The sequence below is a fragment of the Nylanderia fulva genome, unplaced genomic scaffold (assembly GCF_048542155.1).
Source record: "Nylanderia fulva isolate GAGA-0341 unplaced genomic scaffold, ASM4854215v1 Scaffold31, whole genome shotgun sequence".
NCBI lineage: Eukaryota > Metazoa > Arthropoda > Insecta > Hymenoptera > Formicidae > Nylanderia > Nylanderia fulva.
Genome location: NW_028190379.1, coordinates 702,849 through 714,889, shown reverse-complemented (window position 1 = coordinate 714,889; position 12,041 = coordinate 702,849). Strand labels below are relative to the sequence as shown.

The 12,041-nt window shown below is 27.9% G+C and overlaps 1 protein-coding gene across 3 annotated transcripts in view; it reads left to right on the top strand.

The window, feature by feature from the left end:
* Window positions 1–12,041, top strand: part of Pde9 (phosphodiesterase 9) — a 268,013-nt gene that overhangs the window by 233,169 nt on the left and 22,803 nt on the right. For 2 of the 3 annotated variants that reach the window (XM_085484695.1, XM_085484694.1), the window contains 2 exons: window positions 1,182–1,407; window positions 4,494–4,608. In XM_085484695.1, coding sequence (XP_085340821.1) covers window positions 1,182–1,407; window positions 4,494–4,608 — 341 coding nt within the window. The remainder of the gene's footprint in view (window positions 1–1,181; window positions 1,408–4,493; window positions 4,609–12,041) is intronic. The other variant, XM_085484696.1, reaches the window with a different exon arrangement.

Genomic DNA, 12,041 nt, shown 5'->3' with positions numbered 1-12,041 from the left:
AGCGAGTATACATACATAATATGTCTTGCTTTTCGGTAACGAGCGTTTAATCTGCGTAACATTGAATAATCACTGTAACATTATCATAATTAGTTTCATCGCGCGTGTGATGTGAATCAATATTGTCGGTAAAATACATTACGAGTTTATATCGCGAGACTTTGGTGAAAAGCTTTGATTATCTCTTCTATAAGCAATTGCCTCTTATCTGTATAACAACCCTTTACATATTTACGAGGATATCGATCTTTGCTTGTTAAACTGAGGAAACACTTTGAAAGCGTTTGAAAATTACATTAGACGCGCGTTTATGAAATATCCTGTTTTCATTTTTTAATAAAAATAAATATCTTGATATACATTAATTTAAATTATTATTTCTAATTATTTAAATTTTTATTTCTAATTTTATCGAATTAAAACTTTTACCTTATTTATAATTTTTATAATTCAAAATTTATTTAACTTTATTCTAATATTTTATACTGTTATCTTTTCTCTTTTAAAAATAATATATTAGCAAAATTATAAATAAGAGGAAATTGCGAATTATGTTTATTATGCATATGCACAGATTGAAAGTTGAACGAATTAATTTATATGAATTAATTAATTCAATCAGAGTGTAAGAATACATTTTTTAAAGATTATATAATACTATTTTCTAATTTCAAGTTTATTATATAATATCAGAATAGCGAATTTTAATTGATATGAATTTATTAGTTTGATCAGGGTGTAAGGAGAAGTTTTTAAAAATTATTACATAATAATCTAAGTATAAAATATATATTACTTAATAATATTTATATATTTTATATAATTAAATATTAAATATTATTATATAATAATATTATATAAAATATATTCTACATATAATATATACATATATAAATATACATATGTAATATACATATATAAAATATATTATATATTATATAATATTATATATTATATATTATATATTATATATTATATATTATATATTAAATATATTATATTATATATATATATATATAAATTATATAATATTATATAAAATATATATTATATAAATATATAATATAAAAATATTTATATATTTTATATGATATTAGATAAATATTTTAAGCGAGATGTCAATTTTTCTTCGCACAAGACACGTGTTATAACGAACGGAGTGCATTTTACGTGTTTAGTAGTCGGTTGCTTTTTTCAAGATCGTTGGCGCGCATCCTGCTTCCTCGGGGGTGATCGAGGCGGAGGTGCTTTTGGCTCTAGAGAGGCGCGTGACGGCTCTAGAGCGGCAACTGCGAGAGCATCAGGAAGCTTTATGCGCCACACCCACTCTCGCTCTGCGGGAATTGAAACGCCAAGTGGACAGTTTTAAGAACAAATTGGAGAACAACGACCAGTTGAACTGGCTCAGTAAGTACTCGTGTATATTGTGGATATTTAAATATAAAGTGTCTTTCTTCTCTCACTCTCTTTCCCTGCGTTCCGAACGACCTATTTTAGGGTTTACACTCCAAAGTGTCACGTCAGCGACTTTGCAAAAGCAGTTGTTTCTAATTGCTTTAGACATTCAGATGATGACTTTGCTACGTAATCTTGAAGCTCGTTGTGATTTCAATCTTCAAAATGTTTGCAGCGTCTCAACAAGATGGTACACTTCCAATTTCTTTCTAATATACGATATCGAGTCTAAATTCCGCGATCAGCTGATTGATGCGAGTGAACGTGACCGAGCTTTTTCGATGGACTTCATTTTTGCCGGTACTCGATTTTGTAATCGGATCTCGCGGCAACCTGACCACACACGGCATCGAAATAAATGAAATAATTCAGCGAAACGGAAATTCAGAGCTAATATCAATTTTACTTTTGACATAAATGGCGAACATTAGCGAAATGAAACGCGCTCTCTGGCCAGAACCGTCATTATTTGTCGATGATTATATACATGTGATAATGGGTTTCCTCCTCCCTTTTTCTCTGTAAATCCCTCTTCGGCTCCATTATCGTAATATTGCAAAGTGCATATGTGACTATTAAAAGTGATTTATTCTCACGGTGCTCTTTTGCGTTCAATTCGAGGGGTAGATTTTGATGGTGTCGGATCAATGTGCAATATATATATCGAAACGGAAAAATTGCGCAATCGTATTTCTATTCTATATGGGAAACAATGAGAATCTTGATGACATTGCGTCCGCCCGAAATCGAAGTGAAATAAAATTGAAGATAAATATGTGGTATATGTTTGAATGGCGCCCAGAATCGTCTCTTTCGCTCTTCGATTTGCTATATTTTTATTCATTTATTAGATACATATTTTTAAGGCCGTAATTTTGTATTTAGTTTAATTTGATGTATTTTAGGTATTTATTGAAAATCTGATAAAATTTTAATAATTTTGCTTTAAAGAGCCTTGTGTAGAAATATCCCTATATTTTTCTTCATTCATTAGATACGTATTTTTAAGGCCGTAATTTTGTATTTAGTTTAATTTGATGTATTTTAGGTATTAATTGAAAATCTGATAAAATTTTAATAATTTTGCTTTAAAGAGCCTTGTGTAGAAATATTGCTATATTTTTCTTTATTTATTAGATACGTATTTTTAAGGCCGTAATTTTGTATTTAGTTTAATTTGATGTATTTTAGGTATTTATTGAAAATCTGATAAAATTTTAATAATTTTGCTTTAAAGATCCTTGTGTAGAAATATGTGGAATAATGTTTTCATACATTTTTTTCTCCAAAAGCGCGGTAATTCTTGTAAAAGCCAAACTGTTTTCTATATTACCCGGGAAGTGAATTAAATTCTCGGTAATAATTAATCATATTTTTATATTTTAGCGCAAAGCTAAAAATTGAAAATATGCGCGGATATATTTTTTTTTATATAACATTATTTAAATCGCAAATTCTTCGTTTTTTCGATGGCATATTCGAAATATGGAAACACTTGAAATTTCGATTGTCCTAATGCAACTCGGTAATCCTATTAGTGGCGGATTGAAAAGTTTATTATGATTCAATATATACTGAATAATGCTGAATTCAATAAAATTAAATACGATCAAGCTCTCTAATTGCGCTTATTAAATTAATATTCCAAGTATCGATTTTACTGTAAATCGAAAGCGATAGTTTTAATAATATACATATCAATTTAAAAAAAAAATGGGTAATTTACGTGATGGGGGCAGACAATATGGCTTTGTGCATTTTTCGATATTTTGCTAAATCTCTGATGATTCGTAGTATATTTGCGGAATAATCCGTTCCGCGTTTGATGCAATTGACGCGATAAAAATTTCCCCTCGTCGAGATTGTTTCGACACTCCATTGTCCAGTAAAATTCGATTTTGATTTCAAAAAAATAATAATCAGATTGAATTTTTTATTTTGATGTTCTAATGAAATCCTGAAAAGTACCCTTAATTTCAGCCAATGCGTTTTTTATTTTTAGTTCTTTGCCACTATCTTGAAAACTATCAATTTTTCGAGAAAAATAGTTATTATCAAAATTGTAGCTCATAAAATTCCCTACAAAAAAGGTCTTTGTACTTTTTTTTGTGGAATTAATCGTTTCGAAGATATAGAGCGGATTAAGTCTGAAAGAAAATGTGCAGAAAAATTATATTAGAAATATTGCAACTTTACCGCACATTTTCCTAAAAAACGATTTGTTGTACGAAAAAAAGTATAATGACCTTTTTTATAGAAAATTTTATAAGCTATAATTTTAATAAATGACTATATTTCTCGAAAATTGATAGTTTTCGAGATAATGGCAAAAAACTAAAATTTACCTCCTTTTATCTTGCAAAAAAAAACCTCCTGGCTAAAATTAAAGGTACTTTTCAAGATTTTATTAGAACATCGAAATAAAGGTATCCACAAAAATTCAGCTTGATTATAATTTTTTTGAAGTTTTGCTCTTTTTAAGTCTAATTTAATTAGACTACCACGCCGAGACGCAGTGGGATAGGTCGGTCATCTCGGTCAAGTATAAAAGTTCCGCGAAAAGTTTTACGAGACCCGGCCGCGCTTGGAAGTCGGATATATATGAATAAATAAACAGTGATATGCGAAGATCGCGCTGCTGAATAAATATTTGCCCATGTGGGGAATCGTTCCAGCTATTCCAACTATCTTTGGCTTCTCATACACGGGATGGTTCTCCGCACGTGGACGTTGGAAAGCTTCACCATTAATTGGTCCCTTTGAAAATCACCTTGGCTTGAAATGTTTCACATTGAAATTAGATTCGAAGGGACTTTATTGTGCATTTTTTATTCTAACATTTGCGAAAGGAAATGGAAAAAATATGGGATTTTTAAATAAAATTATTTGATGTCTCGCCACCGTAAAATATGAATAAAATAACGCGGTAAAATCGATATTCACGCTCATTTTTTTACAGCCGGTTCTTGTCGCAAGCCTCTTACCGCGAAACGTGAAAGTTCTCAGGAGCTTAATCTGGAAATCGCTGTCTTCCGCAGGTCTTTACAAGCAACTTCCGGAGAACGTCTATATGGATTCCTGCCGCAGATTGCAATATCGCCGAAAGAGTGACAGCATGAAGCGGAAAGTTCGGGAGAAGTTCCTCAATATCTGGTGAGTCAATCAATAGCATTTCGAATTGTATAGCTTGAATGATGATAAGATCGTATCAGCGATGCATCGGTTCGTTTTTATATTCCTGCTTTTTATTTGAAACGTGAAAGATTGAATTGGAAAATGTATACTATACGATCGAAAAAAGTGATTTCTCGTGAAAAAAAGTAATCGAAAATTTTATACGAAGCTTATTCTCATATTTTTGGTTTTTCTTTTTTTAGTTTCCATGACACTTGATCAAATATATATTTTATTCAATAAAATAATTTAAATTAATTTAATACAATACAATATATTAGCAAAATTATAAACGAGAGAAAATTATGTTATGCATATGCACAGATTGGTAGAAGAGCGAATTAATTTATATGAATTAATTAATTTGATCAGGGTGTAAGGTAAAATCTTTAAAGATTTAGTCCAATTAAATTAATTAAATTAATTTAAATTATTTTATTGAAATAATTATTATATAATACTATTTTCTAATTTTAAGTTTATTATATAATATTAGAACAACGAATTTTAATTTATATGAATTAATTAGTTCGATCAGGGTGTAATGATAAGTTTTTAAAAAATATTATATAATAATAATTATATGTAATAAAATTATTCTCAAAGGTTTATAAAAAGAATCAAAATAAATTCAATTTTTTTTAATATAGCGAGACTGTTGCATCTTTTCGCTGAAAATTATTTAATTATAAAGGAGCGTAAATATGAGGTATCAATTTTTCAATTTCCTCGAAAATGAGAGGCTTCGCATTAAAAAATTTTATTTTCCACTTTAAACTTTTTTATCCTTTCGAGAAAGATTGCTTTCATTAATTGTATTACTCTGCATAAAAAATAATAATATACACTATAAAAAAATATGTAATATGTAATATATGTAATATGTAATATATGTAATATGTAATATATGTAATATATGTAATATATGTAATATATGTAATATTACGTAATATGTAATATTATATAATATTACATAATATTATACATTAATATGTGTAAAATATGTAATATATTACAAAAAAACATGTAAAATTACATAAATAATAAGTGTAAAATTCCACGATAAATAATAGAAGATGTTTTCCTGTACATTATTTATCATGTAATTTCACATTTATTATTTATGTATAATTTTACATATTTTTAATGTAATTTTACATCTTTTTTTTACAGTGTATACAATAAAAAAGAATCTAAACGAGATAGAAGAAATCCGACAATTTCCTTACCTTCGCGAGGAGCAACAGAGGGTTTGCGTTTATTATATGTACAATATATTGGACCGACGTAGACCTTCGTTAATACCGATATTACGTGGGCAGGATCGGCAATGAGGTGCTTTTGCGCGGGATGTTCAATCGAAATGTCAATAGAGCGGCCATCAGCGGGCGCGATGATTAAGCGGCTGCGATAATCCTATCTATTAAGCAGCAATATGCCGCTGTTTCCAGTTACATTGTCATACAACGGCGGTTCGATCGACCCGACTCCGGGGATATAATGCGAGAGAGTCCTCCGTGTCATTGTGATAAAGCGTCGATGCGCGATGTCAAGTATCGATCGGCGATCGCGCGCGCAGATAGCGAAAACGCGATCCGGAAGATTGATTAGCCAGGAGGAAAAGTTATTCAGTCGCTTTTTCTTTTTCGTGTACATGTAAGACATTTTTGACATTTACTCTGTCCGGCTCGAAAGTTTCAATCGAACCTCTCCTGACAGAATGTCACATGATATCGATAATGGATTGATTAATATTAATTCAGTGTCTACTTCCACCGGGAAAAGTGTCAGGGATACTTTCCGGTTTTTATCTTGAACAATCTGGGAATGAATTTTTAGGGAAGTTTCTTTGAAAAATTGTGTAACATGAAAAATAAAAAAAAAATAAAATAAAAATTGTGACATAATAGTTTGATTAATATTAATTTATATAGGGTGTCTACTCTCTGGAAGAATTCTCCTTAAATTTTATTGAGAGAGAATTTAAAAAGAAAATTGTATCTTTGATAATTTTACTCTTGCTTATATATCTGTAATATTTAAGTTTTTATTAAAATCACAAGTTATTTTTTTATTTTGACAATTTTTTTAGTATCTAGGTCTTTTTGTAAGTTTCATAGAAAATTGTTAAATTTTTTAATAATATTTAAATAAATTAATATTCCCTTAATATTAATTATTAATATTAATTCAGTGTCTACTTCCACGAAAAATCGGGAAAAAGTGTCAGGGACACTTTTCGGTTATTTTATCTTGAAAAATCTAGGAATGTGGGATTTTTATTGAAACTCAGGGAAGTTTTTTTGAAAAATTGTGTAACTTGAAAAATAAAAAAAAATAAAAATTGTGACATAATAGTTTGATTAATATTAATTTATATATATATTTTTTTAGTATCAAAGTCTTTGTAAGTTTTATAGAAAATTGTTAAATTTTCTAATAATATTTAAATAAATTAATATTCTTTTAATATTAATTATTAATATTAATTCAGAGTCTACTCCCACGAGAAATCGGGAAAAAGTGTTAGGGCCACTTTTCGGTCATTTTATCTCGAAAAATCTGGGAATGGATTTTTAGGGAAGTTTTGTTGAAAAATTGTGTAACATGAAAAATAAAAACAAAATTGTGACATAATAGTTTGATTAATATTAATTTATATAGGGTGTCTACTCTCTGGAAATTCTCTGGAAGAATTCTCCTTAAATTTTATTGAGAGTCAGAGAATTTAAAAAGAAAATTGTATCTTTGATAATTTTACCCTTGCTTGAGAAACATGTCTAAAACACGTATATCTGTATAATATTTAAGTTTTTATTAAAATCTCAAGTCATTTTTTTATTTTGACAATTTTTTTAGTATTAAGGTTTTGTAAGTTTCATGGAAAATTGTAAAATTTTTTAATAATATTTAAATAAATTAATATTCCCTTTGAAATGTTTATTAATAAATCAGTTTGTTTTTATATTTATATTTTATATTTTTGCATCTTTAGTGTTTTGACATTTTCACGATTAATAAATCAACATTAAATGCTAAAAAACCCGCATTCAACTTTTTTTACAATCGTATGAATAGAAAACACTAGGAAGCGCATATAAAAGAATTTACTATAAAATGTTACTATCTACAAATTTTATTTTATCTGGACTTGTTTTTACAAGATTTGAGTAGACATCTTTAATTATTTGTTATACTTTTTTCTCGGTTGAGTGACACATTTTTCAAGAAGGTAACGGTGAAATTATTAATTACATAGTAACTAACTGTATAACTAAATTAATTATGAATTCCTTGCTGGCGAGGAGTTTCTAGACATCACACGACGAGTGAATATTTATTTACGTTTAAATATACATATACCTATGTATATAGTTGCAGCTTATTTATTATAAAACGAATAAGAGATTACGGATAAATCAGGTAATAATGATAAAGCCGTATTGCAATCGCTATCGAAATATCCTCTATTGAAGTTCATAGTCAATAAAGCGTCCACATCGGTGGCTTAATTTGCCACATTGAACGTCGAAGATCAAAGGATGCTGCGCGCAAAATTAATTACGTAGCGGTGTAGAAAGTATGGAGAATTTGCGAGGAACGATTATGCATACATATATGTATATCGGGGAGAATTAGGGATAAACAATTCGGTCGGAATAAAATATTGATTATATTTGCGCGCGTCGAAATAACGGGAGGAATTGATTGCGATTATCGGGAATAATAAAGTATATTGATTAATTCCCCGTTTTTGAAGCCGCACAAAGAGATAACAAATTGGCCGGCAATGTCACGTGAAATCTCGACATGTGCAAACAATCACGTTTTTTGGACACACCTATATTTTCTCTTTTCCTGATTCGCGAATATTAAATACGCGAATATAAAACAGTTATATTCGGCAAATATCGCTCCTCCTTTTTAATGAAATTTTTTTTTTCAATTCACAATGAATTCGAAATTGCACATTCGTTATTCCTTGAATAAAAATTGCACGCGGCATGAAAACGCGTTCGATAAAAAATGGATTGCGATACATATTGCAATCCCACGTTTCAGACCGCAGAGACATACGGGGAGTTTTATTGTGAGATGTAAAAAGTGGGATATATTATATATATAATATAAAAGAGCTATTTTTTAGTTTGACGGATGAAAATCCTTCGCAAAAATCGCCATTAAAGATCATTTCAAGTATTTTTTTTTTTCCTCGGAATAGCATTACATTAACACTCGATATTGCGAGACAATCGAATAAACAGTCGGAAGACGAATGAATCGTATCAAAGTTGACTGATTTGATGATGATGGAGCAGATTAATGAATCTTCTCCTAAGGACGATGTCTGTTCTTGCGGAAAATCACCGTTGACAGTGTCGCGACAAGTAAATCCCCAGATAAGACTGACATATCGATTTTGTACTGTTTAAAACAGACAATTCCGCTTAGTCACATCTGCGCGATATGAGCAACTCGCGATACGATTGAGAAAAATGATTTATTTCATGTTATAAAAAAAAATATTATAATGCGTTCGCAGAAAAATTACAAAGTATTAATTTAAAAAATTCTTTTTAATTTGTTTAAAAAATAATTTAAATAAATTAATAATTCTTGGGACATTTATAGTAAATTATTTTCTGGTTTTATATTTTTATTTTTATTTAATTTTTATTTAATTTATTTAATATTATAATGCGTTTGCAGAAAAATTACAAAATATTAATTAAAAAAATTCTTTTTAATTTTTTTAAAAAATAATTTAAATGAATTAATAATTCTTGGGACATTTATAATAAATCATTTTCTGGTTTTATATGTTTATTTTTATTTTGTTTGATATTTTTAGCTTTTAGAAATAGTGATATATTTCAGTTTGTTATTCAAATTAATGTTAGAAAAACTGCATTCTTGATAAATTTGCAATTGTAGAAAACATTAAAAAATACATAATAAAGAAACTTATTTTAAAAAGCTGCAGCTACAAATCTTATTTTATCTGAAAATTTAAACAAAAATATCTTAAAGATCAGGAAATTCTGAGGGAATTTTTTTGTAAGATATGAGTAAAATATTCTGTCAAAAATAATTTCTCAAAATTTGAAAGAAACAAGAGATATTTTTCTGCTGATACACAATTATCTTACGGTGTAAGGAAAATAATTTTTAAAAATTAAACGACAATAGAACATTAGACGTTCATCTGCCGATTATTGATTTGCGAACGCGGTGAACAGAAAATTGGAAATTATTCGAACGTAAAAAATAGCACGATTTCGTACGATATTATTAAGCACACTCGCGTAAACATATACACGGATGAAATAACAAACGCGAGAGAAATTCGGAAATTTACGCAGTAGTAAAAACCGTCGTCAGGCCAGACGTCGATGCGGAATCGATTCTAATATTAAAGCCGCTTTATATCGATTATTGAATCTAAATTATATGTTGACATTGGCATTGCGTATACGACTATTTGGTTCTAAATTTTGTTTAACTAACGAATCCAATGCAAACACACTGAAAAAAAATTTGTTAACTAAACTTCAACTAAATTTTATTTTTAATATTATTATATTTAATTTTATATATATTATATTTAATTTAAATATAATATATTAAATTTAACAAAAAATGTATATTTGCCTAAAATTTTAATATATATTAAATTAACAAAATAGTAATTTAGTTGAAAGGTTTAGTCAAATTAACAAATCTTTTTTTTAGTGCACGAGACGAGATCTAACGCGCAAGTAGCGCTAAACGAAATAACTAGTTTGTTGGACTAATAGCATATTTTACAAAAAATTGGCACGTGGATTAATGCAGTGAAAAAGTTCAGGGATGCGTAAACGCGCGTTTGATAAGATAAAATCGTTATTTTTAACAATACGTAATAAAACTCATACAAATTTATTAATTAATTGCTAAAGCGTTAATGAATCTTGATGGGAATTCTGATATTAAATTTCACGAGAATCATAGGTAGAAACAATTGAATCGTTTATGCCTTATGGATTCGCAAATAACCGATGAGCGCATATTTTATATCTCCAATTACACAAGTTACTTGTGTAACAATATATGCACTTCCCGAGAGAGATATCTCCGTATTATCAATTTAATTAACATTTATCTCGTATCTTTTATTCGGGATTCTCCATTAATTGTAAGATTTATTCAGTATTTCCATTTTTTAATTATTTAAAGGCAAAGTTATTTGTCAAAGTAATATTTTTAGTCGTGTAAATTTACAATTTATAATTTTATTTTCTTTCTATAAATATGGCTCTGTGCTAAATTATATACACATATATATTTTTTTCGATTATATAAGTATTTAATGGAATCGAAATCATTTTTCGTCGGAAATATTTTTGGAAAAACTTTAATTTTACACAATTATAAAACAAATATTATATCTATTAATTTTATATACAATTTGAATATATAATATACAATTTACATATAATTAATATATAATTTACATATAATTAATATATAATATGGTATATAATTTTAATTGATAATTACAAATTTGTATTATGTATATTTCTTATAAAATTATAGTTTACTTATGAAGATTCAACAAATGATGCGCTTTTGTAGTAAATATTTAATTTTAAGTCAGGAAATAAAAATAAATTAAATGCGCAGATAAAAAGTTCGAAATTTTCTATTAAATTTCTTAAGCAAAGGCTAAATAAAATTAATGGCGCATCCTTGAATCGTAATTCACTTTCTTACTGCACTCTCCGTTTATAAAAGAGATAAGAAGCAGATTATACATATATACGACAATGGAGTATGCAATTTATCTCGTGTCAAAGTAAAAAGAAACCTAATTATAGGAGCATTATTTCGTACGATGACGTTTTTTTTTTTATTTCGCCTTTTAAGTTAGGTATTCGCATGTTTTTGAAGCTAAAGCGTTGTTGATTTTTGTCGCGCAATTTTGATTAAAAAATAAATAAAGTTTCTTGTTCACCAGCGTCGTAAATTATAGAATTTCGTAGAATTGTATTTTTATTTTATTCTAAATTTTAATAAATAAAAATACATATACATTTTTTATCGATCAATCGAGGCGCTTTGTTGCGCCTTTTTATAACATCGAGAAGTTGAAATTTGGCAAGAATTTATTGCCCGAAATTATACGTGTCTGAAATTTTTTGTAACAGTGAAAACAAGATAAATGGGAGAATGTTTATTTTATAATTAAACTTCTATATAAAATAATATTATACATTATATTTATTTCGAATACATAAATCGTTGAAAACATAAAATAAAATAGTCAATATTCTAAATGAAAAATAAATATGTTTAATGTGTAAGATTTCCTTAGAGACTTTAAATAATTAATTCGAATAATTACTTTTCTCATTATATTAGCAATAAAATAT